This window comes from Dendropsophus ebraccatus, chromosome 10, assembly GCF_027789765.1.
Source record: "Dendropsophus ebraccatus isolate aDenEbr1 chromosome 10, aDenEbr1.pat, whole genome shotgun sequence".
Taxonomy (NCBI): Eukaryota; Metazoa; Chordata; class Amphibia; order Anura; family Hylidae; genus Dendropsophus; species Dendropsophus ebraccatus.
Genome location: NC_091463.1, coordinates 18238814 through 18266521, shown reverse-complemented (window position 1 = coordinate 18266521; position 27708 = coordinate 18238814). Strand labels below are relative to the sequence as shown.

The 27708-nt window shown below is 40.5% G+C and overlaps 1 protein-coding gene and 1 long non-coding RNA gene across 3 annotated transcripts in view; one reads left to right on the top strand and one right to left on the bottom strand.

Moving 5' to 3' along the window:
- The window catches only part of LOC138802604 (uncharacterized), a 110936-nt gene extending 93039 nt beyond the window's left edge, over positions 1–17897 (bottom strand). The window contains exon 1 of one of the 2 annotated variants that reach the window (XR_011364785.1): positions 17810–17897. This is a non-coding gene — a long non-coding RNA (uncharacterized lncRNA). Of the gene's footprint in view, positions 1–1347; positions 1451–17809 lie in introns of those variants that run through there. The other variant, XR_011364783.1, reaches the window with a different exon arrangement.
- On the top strand, positions 5566–27316 carry LOC138802600 (myosin-4-like). The gene is made up of 41 exons (XM_069986084.1): positions 5566–5616; positions 8229–8265; positions 8959–9171; positions 9250–9393; positions 9490–9646; positions 9734–9761; positions 9847–9961; positions 11206–11298; positions 11382–11445; positions 11593–11691; positions 13654–13757; positions 13849–13987; positions 14069–14187; positions 14269–14418; positions 14513–14683; positions 14767–15073; positions 15166–15236; positions 16075–16162; positions 16238–16355; positions 17671–17794; positions 17871–18007; positions 18085–18340; positions 18418–18660; positions 18903–19079; positions 19169–19314; positions 19397–19487; positions 19567–19956; positions 20045–20171; positions 21153–21271; positions 21356–21552; positions 21635–21818; positions 21959–22124; positions 22736–22860; positions 24402–24710; positions 24794–24997; positions 25116–25241; positions 25332–25502; positions 25582–25686; positions 25782–25877; positions 26828–26962; positions 27214–27316. The coding sequence occupies exons 3-41, from the start codon at positions 8971–8973 to the stop codon at positions 27229–27231; spliced, it is 5814 nt and encodes a 1937-aa protein (XP_069842185.1). The 5' UTR covers positions 5566–5616; positions 8229–8265; positions 8959–8970; the 3' UTR covers positions 27232–27316.
- The last annotated feature ends 392 nt before the right edge of the window (positions 27317–27708 follow it).

Below are 27708 nucleotides of genomic sequence, written 5' to 3'. Positions count from 1 at the left end.
CGTTTTGCATAATAGCTTTACTATTAGCTTACTAAACTAATAGCCCTATTCCACCGGACGATTATCGTTCGCATAATCATTAACGATTAATGATCTCAAACGACCGCTATTGCGAAAGACCTGAAAACGTTCACTCATTTCCATGGAACGATAATCGTTACTTATGATCGTATTTGCGATAGTTTTTTCTTCGCTATTTATTCGCTATTGCGTTCGTATCTACTGCAAACGACCGAACGACGTCTTATTCAATGCGAACGATTTGCAAACGAGCAACGATAAAAATAGGTCCAGATCTTATAAAGCGATCAACGATTCCTCGTTCGGTCGTTAATCGTTAACTGCATTTCAACCGAACGATTATCAATTCGAACGATTTAACGATAATCTGAACGATAATCGTCCGGTGGAATAGGGCCCTAAGTGTGCGTTTTCCAAATCCGAAATCAAAACTGTTAGGAAATTTTGTCTTGCAAAAGTTAGCCCACATCAATTAGGAACTTTGAAAGCATTACAAAATTATGAACAGAATGAGTTTTAATACAACAAATACCTCATGTACATCAAAATTTTGGAGTAAACAGTTATAAATCAAGTTGTAATTAAATAACAGACTTTCAAGAAGTCTTGTATTCTAGTTTATTGTTTGAGCAATGTCAAGGACTGCTAAAAGTGCTTCAGGCATCTGTGTGGAACCTCTCTCCATGTTCGTCACTTACATTTGCCATATTGGGTAAAAAAAAAGTCAAGATGGGAATGTAAGAAAATTTTTTATTTACATTCGGCAGCCAAGTTGTTCATATGCCTTTAGCATGTTGTCTACTAGTTCAGCATTTCTGCTTGTTTGTTTCCAAGGAAGTTTTGCACTAATAGCAGAAATTGAAGAAACTGACAAAAAAAACCAAAAACTTTTGGTTTCATTTTAGTGAATGCGCCATGTAATAAAAGTTATCAAAATGTTCCATGAAAACCTACTGATGACTGTGCAAAAATAGAGCTCCATAAATGAAAAAATAATAAAAAAAAATTATAGGTTTGGAATATGGCAATGCAGACCAACAGAAACTACATACCCTTGGTATCACTAAAATTACACTGACCCAAAAAATAAAGTCAACATGTCACTTTTGGCATAAATATTAAACCCCCACATGCATATAAGCTATGACAAGCAACTTTTTTTCTGGAAAAAAGATCCTTAGGGTTAATTCATGACACATACACTATAAATTCTGCATATTTGAGATACTAATTTAATTTAAATTAGAAACCCTTTAAAATGCTATCTTCTGTTTACCTTTCATTTAAAAATCTAGCCCATAATGCATCCAATTTTTGCTTACGTACAAAATCGGCAATGCTTTAAGCATCCTTCTCTTCATATCTAGATTTTGTTAGAGACCACCTTTTTCCCTTCATGGCGATTCCAGCCTGCAAGTCATGTAGAAGACTATCTGGCTTGCCAGTTTGAGGAATATAGTCCTCTATCATTGCTATTTTGCTGAGGAGGCTGGACTGAGCTCTTCACTCTCATCCAGCAGGTGATAGCAGTAGAGGACATATCCACTACTGAATTCTTAGGAAACTTGCTGATGCAGTTCTGACTTTGTGTATGTCACACACATCAGCCCTAAGTAACTTTAATTTCTCTTTTGAAATTTTAACGTGTCTTAAATTGGGTAGAGGTTACTGCAAAGACAATCCTGACCATACAGAAGTGTTTCTCTTTAACCCTGGTGTTCAATAGAACCTAGGAAGCAGTCCTGCAGAAGATACAGCCAACATGGACGGTAAGCTTTTGCTCAGCCTGATCAAATATGTTCATGGTTGACAAAGCAGTCCACAAACTATAGACAGAACATGACACCAATGACTAAAAAGAAGCTTGCTTGAGATAGCAGTAGTAATAAAAATAGGCAGTTTCTATAGGATGTAGCCAACAGGACAAAAATCCAAAAAGCAATCTGAAAAATACCACCAAACAGTTATTTAATAACATAGCCATACAATCTCTGAATAATATTAATACCCAACAGTAAATTAATATGGCCATTCTGTAAATGAATGAATGTATAAATAAATAAATGGGTGGCAGCTGGTTACAGATCTAGTTGAATGAACCAGTGAACACCAACATCCCTAGTGGCATAGAGTAGCAAAAAGGTAATGCCAACATCCTTGGGGTTAGAAATGGGTTACATCTTTTCTGGTGTCCTAGGATTGGGGGAAAGAACATGCTAGAGGTTTAGCGTGGTGAAAGGGTAACTGCCATCTTAAGGTTATAGGGCGGATAATGTTCTCTTCCCTGGAGGACTATAGTAACAGGTGATTTAAAGTGTGCCTGTCGTGAAAACCTTGGCTTTTTTTTTGCATTTATGCCATTTACGGTGCAAGATCAGGAACATGATCAATTAATAGTTTAGGCAATTCTGCACGCAGCGATAGCGAGTAGGAAGAATCGCATCTCGGGGGGAGGGGGGGTGCACCAAGGCCATTTTAATGGCATTTAAATGTCGCTGTCAGTTTTGACAATTAGCCAGATAATAGCTGCGGTCGCTGGGAGTGGCGCAGTACAGAGTGGGATCACAGTATCTGAATCCCCTAGCAGGGCCATGTCGTTCAATTACGTCATAGGTCGTGAAAGGGTTAAAGAACACCTGTCGAGTGACTCATATACACTTTTGGGGAAATTTATTAAAAGGCTAAAATGCCTTTTTCAGGCGCAGATGGGCCCGATCAGCGTAAAAATAAAAAAATTAAAATTTGCAAATTGTCTATTTGCATCAGACTGATCTGCGCCAGTGGGGAGGAAAGGAGGCGTTTGCATAAGGGGGACTTAATAAATGTCCCCCTTTGTGTCTTTTGGTGCCCTAATTACACTGAACACCATTTTTATCTAGTGTTTATGCTCCCCCCCCATTGCCAAGATTAAAATAGTTAGGTTCGGTTCACACTGCTTTTTTGCAATCCATTCAACGTAAACGTTTTTAATTGGTTGCTTTTGACGGACAGAAAAACTTAGTCAAGACTACTTTTGTGTCCATTTAAAAAACACATCCAATTCGATGCGTTTTTTTTTTTTATAATGGAAGTCAATGGAAAAACGGATCCAAACGGATGACACACAATTACATCCGTTTTTTTCCATGAAACGTACACTACTGTTCAAAAGTTTGGGGTCACCCAAACAATATTGTGTTTTCCATGAAAAGTCACACATATTCACCACCATACGTTGTGAAATGAATAGAAAATAGAGTCAAGACATTGACAAGGTTAGAAATAATGATTTGTATTTGAAATAACATTGTTTTTACATCAAACTTTGCTTTCGTCAAAGAATCCACTTTTTGCAGCAATTACAGCATTGCACACCTTTGGCATTCTAGCTATTAATCTGTTGAGGTAAGCTGGAGAAATTGCACCCCACGCTTCTAGAAGCAGCTCCCACAAGTTGGATTGGTTGGATGGGCACTTCTGGCGTACCATACGGTCAAGCTGCTCCCACAACAGCTCAATGGGGTTCAGATCTGGTGACTGCGCTGGCCACTCCATTACCTATGATAGAATACCAGCTGCTGCTTCTGCTGTAAATAGTTCTTGCACAATTTGGAGGTGTGTTTAGGGTCATTGTCCTGTTGTAGGATGAAATTGGCTCCAATCACGCGCTGCCCACTGGGTATGGCATGGCGGTGCAGAGTGATAGCCTTCCTTATTCAGAATCCCTTTTACCCTGTACAAATCTCCCACCTTACCAGCACCAAAGCAACCCCAGACCATCACATTACCTCCACCATGTATAACAGATAGCGTCAGGCATTCTTCCAGCATCTTTTCATTTGTTCTGCATCTCACAAACGTTCTTCTTTGTGATCCAAACCCCTCAAACTTGGATTCATCCGTCCACAACACTTTTTTCCAGTCTTCCTCTGTCCAATGTTTGTGTTCTTTTGCCCATCTTAATCTTTTTCTTTTATTAGCCAGTCTCAGATATGGCTTTTTCTATGCCACTCTGCCCTGAAGCCCAAAATCCCGCAGCCGCCTCTTCACTGTAGATGTTGACACTGGTGTTTTGTGGGTACTATTTAATGAAGATGCCAGTTGGGGACCTGTGAGGCGTCTGTTTCTCAAGCTAGAGACACTAATGTGCATATCTTCTTGCTTAGTTGTGCAACACGGCCTCCCACTTCTTTTTCTACTCAGGTTAGAGCCTGTTTGTGCTGTCCTCTGAAGGGAGTAGTACACACCGTTGTAGGAAATCTTCAATTTCTTAGCAATTTATCGCATGGAATAGCCTTCATTTCTAAGGACAAGAATAGACTGTCGAGTTTCAGATGAAAGTTCTCTTTTTCTGGCCATTTTGAGCGTTTAATTGACCCCACAAATGTGATGCTCCAAAAACACAATCTGCTCAAAGGAAGGTCAGTTTTGTAGCTTCTGTAACGAGCTAGACTGTTTTCAGATGTGTGAACATGATTGCACAAGGGTTTTCTAATCATCAATTAGCCTTCTGAGCCAATAAGCAAACACATTGTACTATTAGAACACTGGAGTGATAGTTGCTGGAAATGGGCCTCTATACACCTATGTAGATATTGCACCAAAAAACAGACATTTGCAGCTAGAATAGTCATTTACCACATTAGCAATGTATAGCGTGTATTTGTTTAAAGTTAGGACTGGTTTAAAGTTATCTTCATTGAAAAGTACAGTGCTTTTCCTTCAAAAATAAGGACATTTCAATGTGACCCCAAACTTTTGAACGGTAGTGTATATGTTAAACGGATTGCAAAAACACAGTGCGAACCCAGCCTTAAACTAAAAAAAGGAACAAAAACACAAAAAGTCATATGTACTGTAAGGTTATGTTTCAACAACTTTTGGGCGGCTGTCATTTTGGTGCCAAAATATGCAAATTACGGCCTAAACTTGTACCACTGATAACCTCAACTCAAACATAAAAAGACCTTATGTAGCTCCATTAATGGAAAAAAAATGTACAGTTCTAACAATCTGGCAACATAAAAATAAATATGTTAGTGTTTTACTGTGCAAATGTAGAAAATAACTATGAAAAAAATATATAGATGTGGTATCATTGAAAAACAACCCCTCATATTCTTGCATCAATGATAAAAACAAAAGAGAAAGTGCACCCAAGGCCATAAAGGATTGCACCCTGAAACCATTAAACAATCGGATAAATGTTTCTGTTTTCTGTCTTTAACTTGCATTATGATGGATTTTATACATGGCACTAACAAGGTTATAATTGCTACTGCTCCTTTTATGTAGACAAAATGCATTACATTCTTTTTTACATTAGAGTATTCTTTCATTAGGAACATCCTGTTACTGGACTCAGTGAAAAACAATCCCCATTTTAATGATAGAATGCAGATTGCAAACGTTACATTGATATCCAAGTATTTACAGTGTCTTCCAAATTAGACTTGATATTTTCTCATGTGATGAACAGACAATATTGTGTCCTAGGGCATAACTAAGGTATTATCAAGATCCATCCTGTTAGTGCTGACAGCCAAGCTTGCAGAAGGATGCCATATATAAGTTTACTCGATGGCCTTCATTCATCTGATTCCTTCTCTGGTCTTGGTGAGTATTGTTTGTCTTTGCTGCATGTAAAGACAAATATGAATGCTTAGATCTCTATACTTTGTCTCCCACACAAATTCACCTTTCAAAAGTTTAAAGGGGTTGTTTGTAGATTAGATTTTTTTTTTTTTAGAAAGGACCCCGTGTGTGGCAAAAAAAAGGCCTACTTATCTGCCCCAATCCCTCACCGCTGATATTTTGATGACTTTTATCTCCAATGCTCCCAACTTTTTCCGGCTTTATCCTGCATTGGTGACCTACTTCAGCCAGTTATTGGCTGACTGGGCATTTCCTGCAAGGTCGGCAAGACATCTGAAGCAGGAGGAAGCATAGAGCACAAGGACCAAGGGCCATCAGCATAGCAGTGTTGGAGGACTTTAAAGGGGTTGTCCGGCGATAAAAAATTATTCACAGAATAACACACATTACAAAGTTATACAACTTTGTAATGTATGTTATGTCTGTGAATGGCCCCCTTCCCCGTGTTTCCCCCCACCCACGCTAGACCCGGAAGTGTGGTGCATTATACTCACCGCATCTCGTGTCGTCCACGGTCTCCGATCCTCAGCAGTGACGTCTTCTTCGGGAGGCCGGCGGATCTTCCCGAGTGCCGGCCGCCCTCTGCAGCGTCATCCGAAGCTCAGCCGCGATTGGCTGAGCATAACTGTGCTCAGCCAATCGCGGCTGAGCAGCTGATGACGTGGCCGCGTCATGTGTGTGTTATTCTGTGAATAATTTTTTATCGCCGGACAACCCCTTTAACCCTTTGAGGACCAGGCTCAAAATGACCCAGTGGACCGCGCAAATTTTGATCTTAGTGTTTCAGTTTTTCCCTCCTCCCCTTCTAAGAGCTCTAGCACTTTCAGTTTTTTATCTACAAGCCATGTAAGTGCTTGTTTTTTACAGGAATAGTTGTACTGTGTAATGGCGTCATTCATTTTACCATAACATGTATGATGGAATTCCAAATATATTATTTATGAAGATATAAATTGGTGAAATCGCAAAAAAGAATGCAATATGGTAACGTTTGGGGGGTTCCTGTGTCTACGTAATGCACTATATGGTAACAGCGACATGATACTATTATTCTATAGGTCAGTCCGAACACAACCATATGCAGGTTACACAGATTCTCTAATGTTATATATTTTTTTTAAATGAAATCCTTTTTTTTGGCAATTAATTATAAATAAAATGGGACTATTGTGACGCTTCTAACGGTTTTATTTTTTCACCTACGGGCTGTATGGGGTGTCATTTTTTCCGCCATGATCTCTAGTTTTTATTAATACCATATTTGTGAAGATCGGACGTTTTAATCACTTTTTATAAATTTTTTTTATATATAATGTAACATAAAATCGGTAATCCGCGCACTTTTTTCCCTCTTTTCGTGTACGCCGTTTACCGTTCGCAATGACGCTTGTTATATTTTAATAGATCGGACAATTACGCACGCTACGGTATATTATATGTTTATTTGTTTATTTATTTTTATATGTTTTATTTATATAATGGGAAAGGGGGGTGATTTCAACTTTTATTGGGGGAGGGGTTTTGGAGTAGTGTGTAAGTGTTTTTAACTTTTTTTTTTTTACACATTTGAAGTCCCTTTGGGGGACTTGTACATACATTAGTTTGATTTCTACACTGATGAATGCTATGCCATAGGCATAGCATTGATCAGTGTTATCGGCGATCTGCTCATTGAGCCTGCCTGTGCAGGCTCAGTGTAGCAGATCGCCGATCGGACCGCACGGAGGCAGGTGAGAGACCTCCGGCAGTCCGTTTCAATGATCGGGACCCCCGCAGTCACACTGCGGGGGTCCCGATCGGTAAGTGACAGGGGACTCCCCCTGTCACTCACACTTAAACGCCGCGGTCGCGCCGCGATCGCGGCGTTTAAGGAGTTAATGACACGCGGCAGCGCGATCGCTGCAGCGTGTCATTGCCGGTGAGGTCCCGGCTGCTGATTGCAGCCGGCCCCCACCTGCTATGAAGCGCGCTCCGCTCCGGAGCACGCTTCATAGCGGGAGAAACACCCAGGGCGTACAGTTACGCCCTAGGTCGTCTGGGGACAGACTTCCATGGCGTAACTATACGCCCTGGGTCGTCTAAGGGTTAAAGTATCAAGAATTTTATAGAAAAATTTTAAGTTTATGCTAAATTCTTACAAGAGAAAGAAGTGCAAAGGTACAAAGAGAAAGAAGTGACCATTTCCCTTTTCTTGGTACATGGTTAAAAAGTAGTCCACATGAACAAAACTTAACAACTACTTAGTTCTCCCAGTTTCCCAGGACTGGATTCATCTTTTCCCAGCAACTGGGGAGGAGTGGCACGGAGCAGAGGAGACTTAAAAGCCTGCAGCCTAATGAGCAGAATGCCGATAGGAACAAAGCGATTTGCTTCGTTCCTACTGTATATACGCTCATCTCTAATTTTGAATATTGGTCTTACACAAAAAGCCCTCATATGGCTCATTATATGAAAAAATATATGCAATTAAGGGTTATGGCTCTTTGAATGTGAGTAATAACAAATTTGCCAAAAATCTTCTATGAGGAAAGGGGTTCAATTTACTTTTCTATTTCTTTTATTTCTTTTTTTAGATAAGTCATATCCTTTTTTCCTAGACTTTACTTAAAGGTAAGTGGTGAAGTCCACAAGACCCCTGAAATAATTATTAATAAGTATATATCATTCTCCAGATGTGAAAGACAGAACAAGGAAGGTGCATCAGTGTGTCACCTGTTAAAGGGGTAGTTCAGCAAAAAAAAAAAAAATGTGGAAGTGGAATTGTTTTCAGTCTGAAGAGGAGAGGTTTTCTATGGGGATCTCTGGGGCAGCAGAGAGCACTGTGTCAGACTGGAAAGAAAACACAACTTCCTGCAGGGCATAAGCTGATAAGTACTGGAAGAACTAAAGCCAAGTACTAGAAGATTTTTTAATAAAAGTAAATTAAAAATCTCTAGCATTTTCTTGCACCAGTTGATTTGGAAAAAACTATATTTTTTGTGAACTTCCCTTGTTTTGCAGAACAGGGATCAGTGGTCAAACGTGGATCCATTGTAAAAAAAGGATGTGTGGATGACCACACTGAAATCAATTGGTCCTTTTTCTGTCAGTAAATGAGGATCCTGATTCAGACAGAAAAGAAATGATCTGTGCATGAGGTCTAAGACCTTCCAAGAAAGTTTTTCAAGAAATTTTTTGTTCATGTAATGATACATGTAATGATAAGCCCTATATAAATCATTTTTCTATATTATTACCACCATATGTTTTTTTCGATAATCATTCACAGATTACTTATAGTCTACTTAAAATATGCTCTTGCAGAATTCAGCAACCATGGGTGACAGTGAAATGGCAGTCTTTGGTGAGGCTGCCCAGTTTCTTCGTAAAACCGACAAAGAGAGACTGGAAGCCCAAACCAAGCCATTTGACGCCAAGAAATACTGCTTCATAGATGACGCAAAGGAACTCTATGTAAAAGCTGTCATCACTTCTCGAGAAGAAGGAAAAGTCACTGTCAAGACTGACGATGCAAGGGTAAAGATGATAAATATATCTAATAAGGACAGGCCAGTTTCTAGGTGAGAAATAACTTTAGTTTTCTTTCTCTTGAAGACTGTAACCGTAAATGACAATCAAGTTTACCCTCAAAATCCACCAAAGTTTGACAAAATTGAAGACATGGTCATGATGACTCACCTGAATGAGGCCTCTGTGCTGTATAACCTCAAAGAGCGTTATGCAGCCTGGATGATATATGTAAGTCTGAACAGTTACTTTAAATTGAATACATATACGTAACATGCACATAAAATTGTCTTTCCACAAATCTTGACTATAATTCATATACTGCAGACCTACTCTGGCCTTTTCTGTGTCACTGTTAACCCCTACAAGTGGCTGCCAGTGTACGACCCTAAAGTGGTAGCCGGCTACAGGGGCAAGAAACGCATGGAAGCTCCACCACACATCTTTTCCATCTCTGATAACGCTTATCAGTTCATGTTAACAGGTAGAGGTTCTTCTTTTGAATACATTCTTGGCTAACATTATGTTTGTATAGTACTGACCCGCTGTTACTTTGCCTTTTTTTTGACAGATCGTGAAAATCAGTCTGTCCTGATCACGTAAGTTGCAAACCCTATTCTTATATAATGATGCCTCTTCTACATTTTTTTGGCATAACATCATTATATTGCAATTTACTTGTAGCGGAGAATCTGGTGCTGGAAAGACTGTAAACACCAAGCGGGTCATCCAATATTTTGCAACAATTGCAGCTATTGGTGATTCCGGGAAGAAGAAGGACTCTGGCAGTGGCATGAAGGTAACTTATTACTCTAAGGCACGTGTGTTTCAGTGTTAATAAATATATTTCATACCAACCTCACAGAGTATGTGGATAAAGAGATGTAACTGAGGTAGTAGTATTTGCTCATAAAAATATGCCTCTTTACAACACTGTGAGACTATATACCAGAAGCTTGTGTTAATAAGGTCAGCTATGTAACTGAGAAGACGCTGTACACAGAAAGCATATGCCAAGTTTAAGATTCCAGGATGTAGATTTATGAGGCTACAGTTAAGAACAGCTCCTGACACTATGGTATACTAACTATTACTGCCGCTGAAATTAGAGTAGATAATACAATAAAGAGGAAAGCCGTAAACTGGAGTCAGATTCCCAAACGATTTTAGTAAAGTCCTTAAGTAGTTTAACTCTATGTACTCTACACATGTCTACCAATATGTTTATTGGATAGTTCCATAGTTCCTAATTAGCATAGGGATTAAACTCCTAATAGCACGGAAATGGCCCTAAAGATGAAGGCAAGAAATTTACCTTCATCCTTAGCTCCCCGTGCACACTAGGGACATATTAGCAAGTAAGATTCTTCTTACCTGCTGATAGTTAATACTTAAATTTTCCCAAGTGATTATGATAATACCAATGTAAAGACATTATTATATCAATATATGGTATCGTGACAAGAGATATTTTGATATTTAGTTAGTTCGTGGGTTATATAGACCTTGCCTATTACCCCGAGCATAGAGGCAGCTCAAATCTATTAGCAATTAATTTAAAGAATGATGTATGTCAGACCAGCCCGAGCTTAAAAGCATGTGCAACCAGAGCCATGGTGATCAGTTTCAGTAAACAAAGGTTTTCTTCATAAAGAAATGTATGTACAAATACAGACTGTATAGCCATTTTGTGAAGCTTTTGTAAAACTGGGGGTTACAAACAAAAAAAATCAGCATTTGACAGTCACAGTGAGTGGCCAAGATCCCAGATGTTTATCCATCTATATACCACAGTCAATTGCCAAAAACTGGTCAATCCCAATGTTTGATCTGCCCCTCTTTCCTTCCAGAACACAAACACAAGGCACCCAATGGTTTTCTTGGCAACTGGAAACCTGATGGCCTCTATGGTTGCCATGATTTTTACTATCTCAGGGTGGAATAGGAGAACCGCAATATGGCGCACTGCAATAAATAATACAATGTATTGTATGTAGTTTATGTTTTGCCCAATGTATTCTTACAGCTTAACATGTCTTTTAGGGTAGTTTGGAAGATCAAATCATACAAGCTAACCCTCTTCTAGAAGCCTTTGGCAATGCCAAGACTTTGAGAAATGATAATTCATCTCGATTTGTAAGTATTAGTGAAAAAATATCGGCACATTTCTATGTTAACCATTACAGAATTATGGTCCTGATTTTCATTGTCTTGTTTAGGGTAAATTCATAAGAATTCACTTCGGGACCACTGGAAAGTTGGCTTCTGCTGATATTGAAACATGTAAGAATAAGCGTGTGAACAATATATGATTTTACACTATTTCATGTGCCAAGTTGTGTAGTTCATTTTTTATATTGTTAAATCCCTTTTGTTCTGCTATGTTTAATGGCTTACAGTTTTTATGTTATATTTTGTATACACCTGCAGATCTGCTTGAAAAGTCCAGAGTAACCTTCCAGCTTTCTGCTGAAAGAAGCTACCACATTTTCTATCAGATCTTGACCAACAAGAAACCAGAGCTTATCGGTAATTTCACCCATATTATAGAAAATAAATACTAAATGACATTGTACAGTGGTAATACTCTCCATTAGAAGTAATGCTGAGGCTTGGGCAGCTGAGTATATGTAATCTAGCTCTCCTTCAGGAGAAAGAAACATTTCTCTAGTGCCACCTATAGTTAGCTGCTGTCTAAGTCAATGCCTGATTCATATAAGAGCCTTGAAGCTGAGAGAGAAGACACATATCAGTAACCCAGTTGTTTTATTTATTTTTAGTTGTCATCTGCGACACAGAGCAGGCTAAAACACAGTACAATACATAATAATAGTTTAGTAGCACAACAGCATAACATGTCAATCAACAAGCAAACATGAGTGATAGGCAAGGTGGTCTTAAAGGAAAACTGACAGCACAAATATGCATATATCCATGCTGACTAGAGATGAGCGAACCTCGAGCATGCTCGAGTCGATCCGAACCCGAACTCTCAGCATTTGATTAGCGGTGGCTGCTGAAGTTGGATAAAGCCCTAAGGCTATCTGGAAAACATGGATATAGTCATTGGCTGTATCCATGTTTTTCCGACAACCTTAGAGCTTTATCCAAGTTCTGCAGCCCCCGCTTAATCAAATACCGAACGTTTGGGTTCGGATCGACTCGAACCCGGTTCACTCATCTCTAGTGCTGAGTGCAGTTTATACAAGCAGTGCTTACTTGCAGTGCGTACTGTGAATGTCATTGGGAAATTGGCAGCAAAGATATATGCACTTCCGTGCTGTCAAATTTCCCTTCTTCAATGTTTGGTCTGTCCATTACGAAATAGTTTCTGACCAGGCTGTGAACCAAGATGGATACCCTTCGTTTTCTAATAAGCCATAAAGTGTCCATAGAGCACCAAACTCCATGAATAGTTTTAATGGTGTGATAGTGTAGTAGTCTATAAATGACCAAGTGGTATGACTGGATGCTACTGCGCATGCAAACGGCCCTTGGCAAACATGGCACTGTAATAAAGCATTAAAGAGGATAGCAGACAGTACTTGATGTTACATTCATGCCCCCTTCCCCAAGCAGCCATCCAAGCCAGGTCCTTGTGCAGATGCAAAATGGAGACTACGCTATACCAGAAACAAAATTAAAGCTAGCATATACTTTCAAAAGGCACAAATTGTCCTAGAATTACACCTATAGTTAACCTGCTAAAAGCAACATTCTTCCAAACGGTTTGATCTGTGACTGTAAGGAGCCATGGAAAATAGTCTCTGGTCTCCACAACTCACTCTTATGCCAATCCAGCTGGTGTTCCCTCACAAACTTGAAAAAGTACCAGAGAAGTCCGAGTTGTATAGGTAGAAATTATGCCACTATATGAAACTCAACCTACACTAGAAAGGCAGGGGAAAGAAGCAGGATCTGGACCGGCCTGCTGAGCAACGTTGTATTGTCAGAGTCCTCTGAATGCAGTCACACACAAAAATAGTAGTTCTAATAATCATCTTTTTGAAAGACATTTAGCACTTTAGAAGCCTTAAAATATGAGGCTCCCGACCCCCCACTAGAGCCCCCTATACTTACCTGATCGCGCCGGGTCCCGCTTCTTGATCTGGTCCGGTGACGGAGATTTCAGCGCCCGAAGCCTGGTGCGCTCCTGAGATGAGTCCAACGCTCATAGAGAATGAATGAAGCGTCGGACTCACCATTCATTCTCTATGGGCATCGGACTCATCTCAGGAGCACGCATCGGGCTTCGGGCGCTGAAATCTCTGTCACCGGATCAAGAAGCGGGACGGCGCGATCCGGTAAGTATAGGGGGCTCTAGGGGGGGGGGGTCGGGAGCCTGTCACCCCGGCACGGGGGGGGGGGGGGGGGACAGGTCCTCTTTAAGCACCCTAATCTTACACATGCTATTACATACTATTATTTTACTTTGCACTTCTATCACATACATCATTTTATCAAAACTGGCCATGTTATCATTGTTTTCAGAGATGCTCCTTCTCACCACCAACCCTTATGACTACCCTTCGATCAGCCAAGGTGAAATAGCTGTGAAGAGTATTAATGATGAAGATGAGTTATTAGCCACCGATGTGAGTAGCTAACAGTTTACTGTAAGGAACACGGGCTAAAAGAAGCAAAACAGTTCTTGTTTACCTACCTTGTTTTTCCATGCCCTTATAGACTGCTATTGACATTCTCGGGTTCAACCCAGATGAAAAAGTTAGCATCTACAAAATGACGGGTGCTGTCATGCACCATGGTAATATGAAGTTCAAGCAGAAGCAGAGGGAAGAACAGGCTGAGCCAGATAGCACTGAGGGTTAGTGTTTATTGCCATTGAGTAGTAGAGTCATAAAAGTATCAATTACAAGGATTAATGTGCTGTGTATTCTATACCTAGTTGCTGACAAAATTAGTTATTTAATGGGACTCAACTCTGCCGACTTGCTGAAGGCTTTGTGCTACCCAAGAGTAAAGGTTGGCAACGAGTTTGTCACCAAAGGACAGACTGTACCGCAGGTATTTAAGATGACTATCAAAAGAAATAAGCTAAACTATAATTCAGTATGTTTTACAAATACTGCTTTGTTTTCTCTTGAGGTGTACAACTCCGTTGGTGCCCTCTGCAAGTCTGTGTTTGAAAAGCTGTTTTTGTGGATGGTCGCTCGTATCAACCAACAGCTGGACACCAAGCAGCAAAGACAATTCTTTATTGGTGTGCTGGATATTGCCGGATTTGAAATCTTTGACGTAAGTATTTAATTTATTCTTGCCTTATTACTCTTGTCCTATTATTCTATGTCAACCTTACTCTGGTTTCTCATACAATTTTTCTCAACTGCAGTTCAACAGCTTGGAACAACTTTGCATCAACTTCACCAATGAGAAGCTGCAGCAGTTCTTCAACCACCACATGTTCGTTCTGGAACAGGAAGAATACAAAAAGGAAGGTATTGATTGGGAGTTCATTGACTTTGGTATGGATTTGGCTTCCTGCATTGAGCTCATTGAGAAGGTAAGCTCACAAACCATTCCGACTAGTCAGTGTTAAAGAGCTACATGTTAGTCAGGAACTCAACATTTGCTGTACGCTTTTAGCCCATGGGCATCTTTTCCATCCTCGAGGAAGAGTGCATGTTCCCCAAGGCCACTGAGACATCCTTCAAGAACAAGCTTTATGATCAGCATCTTGGCAAATGCAAGAACTTTGAGAAGCCCAAGCCCGGCAAAGGAAAGGCTGAAGCTCACTTCTCTCTGGTGCATTATGCTGGTACTGTGGATTACAATATCACTGGTTGGCTTGATAAGAATAAGGATCCACTGAACGAATCTGTCATCCAACTCTACCAGAAGTCTTCTGTCAAACTGCTGGCCTTCTTGTATGCAAGCTACAACGCTCCTGATGGTGTGTTCTGGCTCTCAACATATTTTGTATTGAACTTCATATTTAATTTTTACATGCTAAAAGCTATAAGAAACCTGTAATCTTATTCACAGCTGACAGTAGTGGCAAGAGTGCAAAGAAGAAGAAGGGAGGCTCTTTTCAGACTGTGTCTGCCCTCTTTAGGGTCAGTATCATTTACGCTCAACTGTTAATTATATAAAAACAACATATATGCTTTATTAAATGTACACATCATGCTCTAATTTCTCTTAAAGGGGTTGTCCGGCGATAAAAAATTATTCACAGAATAACACACATTACAAAGTTATACAACTTTGTAATGTATGTTATGTCTGTGAATGGCCCCCTTCCCCGTGTCCCCCCACTCCCCACCCGTGTACCCGGAAGTGTGGTGCGCTATACATACCTGTCACGTGCCAACCACGGTCTCCGATCCTCAGCAGTGATGTCTTCTTCGGGCGGCCAGCAGATCTTCCCGAGTGCTGGCCGCCCTCTGCAGCGTCATCAGAAGCTCAGCCGCGATTGGCTGAGCATAACTGTGCTCAGCCAATCGCGGCTGAGCGGCTGATGACGCGGCCACGTCATCAGCCGCTCAGCTGCGATTGGCTGAGCACATTTATGCTCAGCCAATCGCGGCTGAGCTTCGGATGACGCTGCAGAGGGCGGCTTTTATTTTATTTCTGCTCGGCTTTTTTTTGATTTTTTTTCCTTTTAAAGAAATATTCTATAGGCTATGTACACACACTGTACTTTTTATGAAAAGAATGTCCGTTGTCAATTAAAACAACTGCCATTCTTTTCATAATGCAATCATGTGCATTGAAGTCAATGCAAACAACAGCCATTGTTTCACACAATATATTGAACAACGGTTGTCGAAATGGAGTGGGAACATAGTCATATAATTGTGTTGGAAAAAAGTGCACTAGTCAAAATGCAGATGAAATGGATTTTCATGTTCTTATCGTTGTATGTAATATATAATTGTATGTTTGCTTAAGGAAAACCTAAACAAGCTAATGACCAATCTGAGAAGCACTCACCCTCACTTTGTGCGTTGTCTGATCCCCAACGAGACCAAGACTCCAGGTACTCTTTTTTTATTCCAGAGAACTTAATTGTTTGAGTTTATATTCTCTATTACAGCTATTTTACTTTACGTAGGTATCATGGACAATCATTTGATTATACATCAACTGAGATGTAATGGTGTTCTGGAAGGCATCAGAATTTGCAGAAAAGGATTCCCAAGCAGAATCATCTATGGTGACTTTAAGCAGCGGTAATTATTCTACACAAATATTTTTACAACTTAAGTATAATGTTTAATGCTTCTAGCAAAACAGATTGAAAAATCATGGCCACTTCTTCTCTTAAAGGGAACCTGTTACCTGGGGAAGAACCCACACAACCCCTGGATAAAGGATCATATACTTACCTCCTCCTGTTGGTCCCGCTACAAATGCCGGCCTTGCCGCTGAGAAGTCACTGCCCACTCGCTAAATATGTAAATGAGCAGAGATTAGTTTGATGGTCTTAGGAAATCAATGGAGCAGTGATCTCCTATAGACATTGGACTCATCTCTGCTTATTTACATATTGCGAACGCAGACAAGGGGGCGGCGATTTCTCAGCGACAGCACTGGCATTGGCAGCGGAACCAGCAGGAGGGGGTAAATATATGATCCTTCATCCAGAGGTAAGGTGGGTTCTGCCCCGGGTGCCAGGTTCCCTTTAATTGTGGTTGACAGTGGCCACCTCACCTGGTGAGACAGAAGTCAGGGGACCTTTGTTCTGGAGATAGGTGTAGGTCTTAGAGGTGGGACCCAAATCTGTAGATATTTAAAGGGAACCTGTCACCCCCCGTGCCGGGGTGACAGGCTCCTGACCCCCCATTATAGCCCCTTATACTCACCTAATCCCGCCGGGTCCCGCTTCTGGAGGTGGTCGGGTGACGAAGATCTCAGCCGCTGCAGCCCGGCGCGCGCGCTGAGAGATGAGTCCAACGCTCATAGAGAATGACAGGAGAGTCCAGCGCTCCGTCATTCTCTATGAGCGTTGGACTCATCTCTCAGCGCGCGCGCCGGGCTGCAGCGGCTGAGATCTCCGTCACCCGACCACCTCCAGAAGCGGGACCCGGCGGGATTAGGTAAGTATAGGGGACAGGTTCCCTTTAAGGCATGCCATAAATTTCTAAGGGAGGAAAACTCCTTCAATGTTAAAGATGCTGATGTGGCCTGGACCTAAAGACAAGGACTTTGTATTGTTGGCAGACATTTAAAGTATTCTGGTATATACAGGATTACCTAAGAAATATACAGATTAAATTTCTCTCAGACATTTAAAAAATAAAGAACAGATTGGAGATGTGGACCAATTTCCCATTATCTTACTTTACTGCGAGTACTGATTTGTCATTTTGAACTATATTTAACCATATGGACATGTTTCCACTGTATCCAGGCTTTGTACACATGGCCTTGCATGGGCACAAGACTCAAAACACACAACATAAATTTAAGGATAGTTAAGACAGAACTTTTTTCAACTTTTTAAGTCTTTATAACTTAACCACACTTTTTTCTCCTATCTGATAGTTACAAGATACTTAATGCAAGTGCAATTCCTGAAGGACAGTTTATTGACAGTAAGAAGGCATCTGAGAAACTCTTGGCTTCAATTAATGTTGACCACACAGAGTATAAATTTGGACACACCAAGGTATATAAACAGTACCTTCTTCCTATCTTATTCATACGTCTTCTCTGGCCTTTAAAAATGGTTTTCTGTGTTTAAGGTGTTCTTTAAAGCTGGTCTCCTGGGTGTTCTGGAAGAGATGAGAGATGAAAAATTGGCTGAATTGATCACTCGTATTCAGGCACATTGCAGGAGTTTCTTAATGAAACGGGAGTTAAAGGAGATGTTGGCAAGGAGGTAACATTCATTTTTGCTACAAAAATTCACAAACAACCTACTTGTACAAATTATTAATGTACAAAATTTTCAAAAAGGGAAGCCATATATGTCATCCAGTACAATCTCAGATCCTTCATGAATGTCAAACACTGGCCATGGATGAAGCTGTACTTCAAGATTAAGCCTCTACTAAAGAGTGCTGAGTCGGAGAAAGAAATAGCAAATATGAAAGAGGAGTATGAGAAGACAAAAGAAGCTCTAAACAAGTTAGAAGATAAAAGGAAAGAGCTAGAGGAGAAATTGGTTGCCCTGGTATCAGAAAAAAATGATTTGCTTCTCCAAGTGCAGACGGTAGGATTTTTAGTAACATTATAATTTGTGATTAGTACTGTAAATGACTCACTTATATCTTTAAAAAAAATCTGCAGGAATCTGAAACTTTGGCTGATGCTGAGGAGAGATGTGATGGTCTCATAAAAAGCAAGATCCAACTTGAATCTAAGATAAAGGAGCTAAATGAGAGACTTGAAGAGGAGGAAGAAAGTAATGCTGAGTTGACCGCCCAAAAGAGAAAGTTGGAAGATGAATGTTCTGAGCTAAAGAAAGACATTGATGACTTGGAACTTACTCTGGCTAAAGTAGAAAAGGAAAAGCATGCAACAGAAAACAAGGTATATTTAAAGCTTAGTAGACAAAACAATGGTTTGGGAAACAGGTCCCCACTTTGTAAGCCAAGCCTTGTAAGTTAACAGTATGATGTTAAAACATCAGTATTATGCCACTGTTCTGGCTGTAGGAAATCTGTGTTATATTGAGCAGCAAAGTGGTGGTGATTGGGGGGGGGGGGGTCATGAGCTACATGTGGTTCTTTAGGCACTAGTTGGTGACTAATACTTTAAGATAATTGTTATAGGTTAAAAACCTCACTGAAGAATTGGCTGCTCTAGAAGAAAACGTATCCAAAATCACCAAGGAAAAGAAGGCTCTTCAAGAAGCTCACCAACAAACTCTTGATGATCTTCAGGCTGAAGAGGACAAAGTCAGCTCTTTGACCAAAACTAAAACAAAGTTGGAGCAGCAAATTGATGATGTAGGTATTTGTAAAATAATATGTTTTAAAAGATTTATTTATGTTAAGATTGTTATTTAAAAGTTGAATTAAAATTCTTATCTTTCCAGCTAGAAGGTTCTTTGGAGCAAGAGAAAAAACTTCGCCTTGATCTTGAAAGAATCAAACGGAAGCTTGAAGGTGACCTGAAATTGTCTCAAGAAACAATCATGGATCTTGAAAATGATAAGCAACAAAATGAAGAGAAACTGAAAAAGTTTGTATTATTTCTTTTACTTTGATTGTGCAAAATAAATTATATTTAGATGTAAATATGAAATAATAATTGTCTTCAACAGAAAAGATCTTGAAATTACCCATTTCCAAGAAAAGATAGAGGAGGAGCAGTCCCTGGGATTACAAATGCAAAAGAAGATCAAGGAACTGCAGGTCGGGCACCATGAAACCAAACCGATCTATTTTTCACCATGCTTTTCCTTTAGATTGATAATCAACCTTTGTTTTCTAGGCTCATACAGAAGAACTTGAGGAAGAAATTGAATCAGAAAGAGCAACTCGAGTCAAAGCTGAGAAGCAAAGAGCGGACCTCTCTAGAGAGCTGGAGGAAATAAGTGAAAGACTTGAAGAGGCTGGAGGTGCAACATTTGCCCAGGTTGAGTTGAATAAGAAGCGTGAAATGGAATACCTGAAATTGAGACGTGATCTCGAAGAAAGCACCCTTCAGCATGAAGCTACAGCTGCTACCCTACGCAAAAAACATGCAGATAGCATAGCTGAGCTGGGAGAACAAATCGATAACCTGCAGCGTATAAAACAGAAACTGGAGAAAGAAAAAAGTGAACTGAAAATGGAAATTGATGACCTTTCAAGCAACCTAGAGACAATCTCTAAAGCTAAGGTAGTGGAATTCTGTATACATACTTCTTAGCTGTTCCTCCCTAGGTATGATACGGTAGCACCAACGTTAATGTTTTTTTCCCCCAAAGGCCAATCTAGAAAAAATGAACCGTGTAGCTGATGATCAGCTTAGCGATATGCAGGCCAAGAATGAGGAGCAAAAGCATTTGATTAATGAACTAACTGTCTTAAAATCTCGTCTTCAGTCTGACAACGGTAAACTAAAATATTTATAACAATTTCCATTTATTTAAATTTCTTGACTAGTACAAGTTTTTCATGCAGTACACTTTAGCAGACAAAAAAATGTGGTAATTCACTAAAACATTGTTGTTGTTACAAAACTCTGGCACCTGTATATAGAAAATAATAAAGAAGCTATGCTTACCTCTCAATGCTGTCCTCCTGCCAAGTCTCTGTGTTCCCTGCTGACTGCAGCTGCCACTGTCGCAGACAAAAACGTCTCTTACATTCCACTGATTACGTCAATCAGAACTACGGCCGTAGTTTTGAGGGGTGAAACATAGCCTTATTTTCAATGGGATCCCGGCCGGAGCGTACACACATCGTATGCGCTCCAGCCGGAATCCCATGCGGCGCCGGAAAAAACTGACATGTCAGTTTTCTGCGGCCGGAATTCAGTAAATTCCGGATGCAGAAAGACCTGTCAGTTCACACAGTAAAGCAAGCGGCTCCGGCCGGAAAGATCACCCTGCCGGTACTTAAGTACCGGCCGGGATGATCCGGGGTCACGGAACGGCCGGGTGTTCACTTTGTGTGAACATAGCCTTAACCTGCGTATCAGACCATGATATACGACTTTAAAGGGGTAGTGCGGCGTTTAAAAATAAATTATTGTCGACCCCAGCCGCCGACAGTAATTTGGTGAGTATACCGCACCACACTTCCGGGGGTGGGGGGACACGGGGAAGGGGGCCTTTCACTTACATAACACACATTACAAAGTTGTATAACTTTGTAATGTGTGTTATTTAGTGAATCATTTTTAAACGCCGCACTACCCCTTTAAGTCTTATACTTCCAGCCTTGCCAGATTTCAGAATGTAAAACAGGTCTCTTAAGTTGGAAATGCAAAACTGTTAGCATCAGTATAACGATTCCTACTGTGTACCAATATGTAATTTTTTTATGTTTTTCAATGTACCCAACTATTCACTTTTATGTTTTTAATTCTAGGTGAGATGTCTCATCAACTTGAGGAGAAGGAAGTTCTAATTTCTCAGCTTTCCAGGATAAAGCAGGGATTCAACCAGCAGGTGGAGGATCTTAAGAGACAACTTGAAGAGGAGTCAAAAGTAACCATGCTTTTCTGATTAGATCAAACTTCATAAAAGTGCAAATCTCTGTAAAAGTTTACAATATTGTGTTGTCTAATTAAGGCTAAAACAGCTCTGGCCCATGCTCTCCAGTCTTCCCGCCATGACAATGACTTGCTCCGTGAGCAATATGAGGAAGAGCAGGAAGCTAAGGCAGAACTCCGTCATGCTTTGTCCAAAGCTAATGGTGAAGTTGCCCAATGGAGGACCAAATATGAAACTGATGCCATTCAGCGCACCGAGGAATTGGAAGAGGCCAAGTAACTAAATTAAACCCTAAGGAACACAAAGTTACACAATTTAAAATGCATAATACTTATTCATTTTTTAACACATTTATAGAAAGAAGTTGGCTCAGCGCTTGCAAGAAGCTGAAGAACAGGTAGAAGCTGTAAATTCTAAATGTTCCTCATTGGAAAAGACAAAACAGAGACTGCAAACTGAGGTGGAAGACCTAATGGTTGACTTGGAGAGAGCAAACAGCGCAGCAGCAGCTCTTGATAAGAAACAGAGAAACTTTGATAAGGTAGATTTTTAAGTTCACTTCTACTGTCTTATTATGATGCTTTCATACTGTGCTCTGGAAATCTGCTGTGCCATATATATATAGCCAACACATGCCAGCACAAAGAAGATGTGATATATATGTTATATATATTCTTATAGGTTCTTGTGGAATGGAAACAGAAGTATGAAGAGGCTCAGGCTGAAATGGAGGCAGCTCAGAAAGAGGCTCGTATGCTGAGTACTGAAATTTTTAAGATGAGAAATGCTTATGAAGAGGCCCTGGAAATAAATGAGACCTTGAAACGAGAAAACAAAAACTTGCAACGTAAGTGTATTTTTCAGATTAAATTTGCTGATCCTGTATTCCCATTCTTATATGTTCACACAACGTAAGGTTCATATAAATCACGGCAACAACAGCTTTGATTTATACGAACCTTACGTAGTGCTGCCTTCTAAGGAATCCCGCACATAGTATACACACCAGCCGGAATCCCTAGCGGCGCTGCAAGAAACTGACATGTCAGTTCTCTGCGCCCGCTATTCATTGAATAGCGTCCACAGAAAACCCTGCCAGTTCACACAATGGCCAGGGCAGCACACTCTATTGTGTGCAGTGGGGAGTTCTGATGTGGGCGCACATGGATGCGCCTGCATCTGAATTTAGCGGCACTAAAGATCATTTGGCCGGGATGATCTTATCTGACGCAGGTCGTTTCGTGACCCGTCCGAGTCACGGAACGGCCGGTGTCATGAAGCGGCTGAACATAGCCTTAAAAGGATATTCTAGCAAAAGACATTTGAAACATCTCATGTCTGTCACATGGGGATGCTTCCTGTGGTTTAGTCCACTGCACAATTTTTACCAACTCCTCTCAGTAGAGTTGCATTTGGCTATTCTCTTTTCATGTTTGGCTATTTTCCTCCATGTTTCAGAGGAAATCTCCGATCTAACAGAACACATTGGTGAAAACGGAAAACTGCTCAATGAACTAGAAAGGGCAAAGAAACAAATGGAACAGGAAAAGATTGATTTGCAGGCTTCCCTAGAAGAAGCTGAGGTATATAACTACTCGAGTGGCCTACTGTCTTATCCGTAGGATAGTTGATAAGCTGGTAACTGGTGAGAGAAGAACAGTTGGAACTCCCTATGATCATAAGAATTTTGGTCCTACCTGTGAATGGATCAACAGCAAGCATGCTTGGCTGCCACTCTATTCCTTTGCTATGAGACTTCTTAAGATAGCAAGAGCTGCATTCGATAATCTCCAGCAGACCCACAGCAAGTTAAAGTGGTGGACGAGCATGTGTGGGACAAGGAATCTCCTTTCTTGGAACTGGTGGAGGTCCTTGTGGGTGTACCCTCACCAAAAAGCTATTTATCCCCTATCCTATGGATAGGTAAAAGGTTTTAATCTTGTGTTAACCCCTTTAAAGTAAATCTATATCCACCAACCTCACCACAATTGGCACTGTTCGTTTGAGGAATACAAATCATTCCCTGTCGTGTTTTTCAAAATGTGCCCGGTGCCATGGTTGAGGTGAAAAACGATCTTTTATTCTGCAGCAAGGCCTAGAGCGTTTGTGCCCTAGGCCTGCAACACCTCTTCTCCTTCTTCATCCGTCCTCCCCTTGTTTTAAGCTACACTCCTGGGCTGTATTTCTCCTACTCAGTCCTGCTTGAAATACAGTGCATGCGCTAAAGCGACCCGCGGCAGAGTGGATACACTGGCATCTAAACTAGAACATGAAGCTTTGCTACATCAGTGCACCCACGCCACTGTGGGTCACTCCACTGCATGCACAGTATTTTAAGCAGGGCCGAATAGGAGAAACCAAGCCTAGGTGCATAACTAAAGACAAGGGGGGGGGGGGGGAGGGGAGAAGGAGAGACGTCTCAGGCCTAGTACATGGAAGCTCTAGGCCACATCTCCTTGACAACCACTGCACATTTTCAAACACACGGCCGGGAAGGATACAGATTCTCCTTTAAGAGAACCAAACACCTATATGAGGAGGAGAGCTGTGCTCGGCAGCTGTAAGGTAAAGTAACACTCCCTCAGGGAGGTGATTGGTTACTTTTAAAAAGGTTATCCAGTGTTAGAAAACTGTTGCTTTATTGCTGCGTTCATATAGAAAATAATAAAGAGCCTATGCTTACCTCTCTGTGCTCCCCAGTGTCTCCGCAGACTGCAGCCACCGCCCCTTTCGAGGCGGATTTGTCTTGGGAGTGACAGCCCGCTCAGCCAAGTATTGGCCATGGTGCTGCCTGGTTTCAGTCAGTGATTGGCTGAGTGGGCTGTCACTCCCGAAATGAGTTAGAGGAAGTGGCGATGGCTGCAGTTAGTAGATGACATTGGAGACACCCCAGGGGGACAGTAGGGGAGCACGTATAGGTAAGCAAAGGATTTTTATTATTTTCTACATGACCGCAGCTATATAGCAAACATTTCTAATACTGGTTAATCCCTTCAAATTGAACAGTAAATGGTCTCCATGCTTTTAATAAGAAATAAAAAGTAGGTAGTTGGTGAATCTGTCCAGTGAAATTTATGACTATAGCCAGTTTTTATTTATTTAATTTTTTTTATACCTATAAAAGGGTTCGCTGGAACATGAAGAATCAAAGATCCTACGTGTCCAACTTGAGCTCAACCAGGTTAAATCAGAAATAGAGAGAAAGATTGCAGAGAAAGATGAGGAAATTGACCAGCTGAAGAAGAACAATCAGAGAATTATAGACACTATGCAGAGCACCCTGGATTCTGAAATCAGGAGTAGGAATGAAGCTCTGAGGCTGAAGAAGAAGATGGAAGGTGACCTGAATGAAATGGAGATCCAGCTTGGCCATGTGAACCGCCAGGCTGCAGAAGCACAGAAGCAGCTAAGAAACATCCAAGGACAACTGAAGGTCATTTAATGTAAATGATATCCGAATAAATGGAATTTTCCAGTTTTCACAGTATCCAATTTAACTTTTATTTTTTCCAACAGGATAGTCAGCTGCAACTCGATGATGCCTTGAGAGAGCAGGAAGCATTGAAAGAACAACTTGCTGTCACTGAACGTAGAAACAATCTGCAACAGGCAGAAATTGATGAGTTTAAGGCTGCTCTGGAGCAGACGGAAAGAGCTCGCAAGACTGCAGAACAGGAACTTTTAGATGCCAGCGAACGGCTTCAGCTCCTCCACTCACAAGTAAGGCCTTTTACGAATAAACGCTGAAAGTTTCTGAACCTGACCATAAAGTTTTGTGCAAATAATCGCCCTATGTTCATTTACGTACGTATCATGAATAATACCAATTCTTCTTTAGAACACTAGTCTGATCAACAGCAAGAAGAAGCTTGAAAGTGACATTCATCAGCTCCAGCATGAAACTGAGGAAGCTGTTCAGGACTCCAGAAATGCTGAAGAGAGAGCTAAGAAGGCCATAACAGATGTAACTTTCCTATAATTAAATCTATAAGAACCAATCTATGTACCAACCTTTTTATTTGTTCAAATAAAAAATTTTTTGCTTCTTTTCAAGGCGGCTCTTATGGCAGAGGAGCTGAAGAAGGAGCAGGACACTAACGCTCACTTAGAAAGGATGAAGAAGAACCTTGAACAAACAATAAAGGACCTTCAGCATCGTCTAGATGAAGCTGAACAGCTGGCACTGAAGGGTGGCAAGAAGCAGCTCCAGAAACTGGAAGCCAGGGTAAAAACTTTTTATACAGCAATTGGCATAGTATTAATTTCACAGGTGTAAAAATTAGAGTAACATTTTTATTTAACAGGTTCGTGAACTGGAAAATGAGTTAGATAATGAGCTGAAACGAGGTGTCGAGGCTTCCAAAAGTGCTCGCAAATATGAGAGGAAAGTGAAAGAATTGACCTACCAGGTAAAGAGCCCTTTTTCATCTTAAAAAATGTACATCACTATCTATATAAACCATTGAACATAAACATAATGTTAACATTTATTTTCTCCATTTAGACTGAGGAGGACAGGAAGAATAATATGAGACTGCAAGACCTGGTCGACAAGTTGCAGTTGAAAGTTAAGGCCTACAAGAGACAGGTTGAGGAATCTGTAAGTCCCTGTAGATGCATGGTAATCCTTGTGAGTGGTGATTGATGGACATTGACTGAAAAGTATAGGGAAGACATTGCTATAGTCAATATCTTAAAATCATTGGGAGAATACAGGCTTAGGAAAAACATGGCCACTTTCATCCAGAAGCAGCACTTCTCCTGTTCTCAGTTTAGATGTGAGTTCTGCAGCTCAGTTCCATTGAGGCAAATAGAGCTAAATTGCAAAACCATACTTTGCCCAGATAAACCCCTTTAAGCAACACATGTCTTTTCAGTTTTGTGTTTACTACTTTGAGGGTGCATCCCTCTTATCTATTCTAATGTCCTAATTTAGGCCATGTTCACACAACATAAGTTTTGTATTAATCACGGCCGTTGTTGCTGCAGTTGTACTGTAGCCTATGGGATCCCGGCCGGATGGAAAACTGGCACAAGCCTGACAGGTGTTCAATGGTGAACTGGAATGGTAGTGTGAATCCGGCCTTAAAAGGATTGGGGCTCAATTATGGTACCATGACAGAGACATTAAGCCGCTACTGTATGCAGCTTGTCTTGCTGTTAACTGAGACTATATCTGAATAAGTGCCCTAGTGTAAAAATTCTGCTTCTTAAAGGGAGTCTTGTCACTAGTTTCAAAATATATCACAACTGCTGACAGCACCATACAGATATCAGGAAGGCCTCAGTCATATGAATTGCAGTGGATAGACCTTCCTGTTTGAGAACTTTCCCAGACTCTCCCCTCAGCTATGACTGACAACTCTAGCATCCAATTAGAAGACCTTTAGAGCTGTCTATGATAAATGAGTGGAAAGGCCAGGAAAGCTCTCAATACACCCAAAGTAGAATTACCAAGACTACAGATATGATTCCATTATCATCAGCAACGCATCATCAGCAACGCTGTTGTATATTTTAAGCTCCATACTGTCAATGTCTTTTGCTCAGGAAGAACAAGCAAATGCCCACATAAGTCGTTTTAGGAAGGTTCAACATGAGCTTGAAGATGCAGAAGAAAGAGCTGACACTGCTGAGTCCCAAGTAAACAAGCTAAGGGCCAAGAGCCGTGATGTTGGCGTAAAGGTAACATAAAGACAATATTTTTTACATTACTATATGTGAGTATATATACCTTGTATCTTTATTTCTTTATGTTGGTTATATCATGCTTAGATATTTTGCAGCACTGTAAATAAATTGTCATTATTCACAATACCAAACCCATTGAGCTGCTGCGTTGATGCTAGATTGTGTAACTTCTCTATATGAGTGTGTATATGTTGTACTTACAGCCTGTATGACATTTTTTGTTTTTATTATCTTTTCTTTTACAGAAAGAGACCAAAGAGTGAACACCTTTCTACAGATATGGAAAATAAATCAATAATTCTATTCATGCTCTCCTATCATTCGTCAGAAAATAAAATATTTCAAGCATGTTGCCTTGCGTTGCATTTTTAATCACTGCATACCAAAGTTTTAAGGTTTTATTGTTTTCCCATTTTTTTCTCAGCAGCATTGGCATAATCTCTTGTTGCTCTTTATAAATCATGAGCAAGCTGTTATTAATGGGGTACTTCAGAGAAAAAAAATTGTATTCAAATCAACTGGTGTCAGAAAGTTATACAGATTTGTAAATAACATTAACTTAAAAATCTCCAGTCTTCCAGTACTTATCAGCTGCAGTATGTCCTGCAAAAAAAGTGGTGTATGTTGACTAGTCTGACACAGTGTTCTCTGCTGTCACCTCTGTTTGTGTCGGGAACTCAGGAACTATGCAGAGCAGTAGCAAATCCACATTAAAAACCTCTACTGCTCTGTATGTTCCT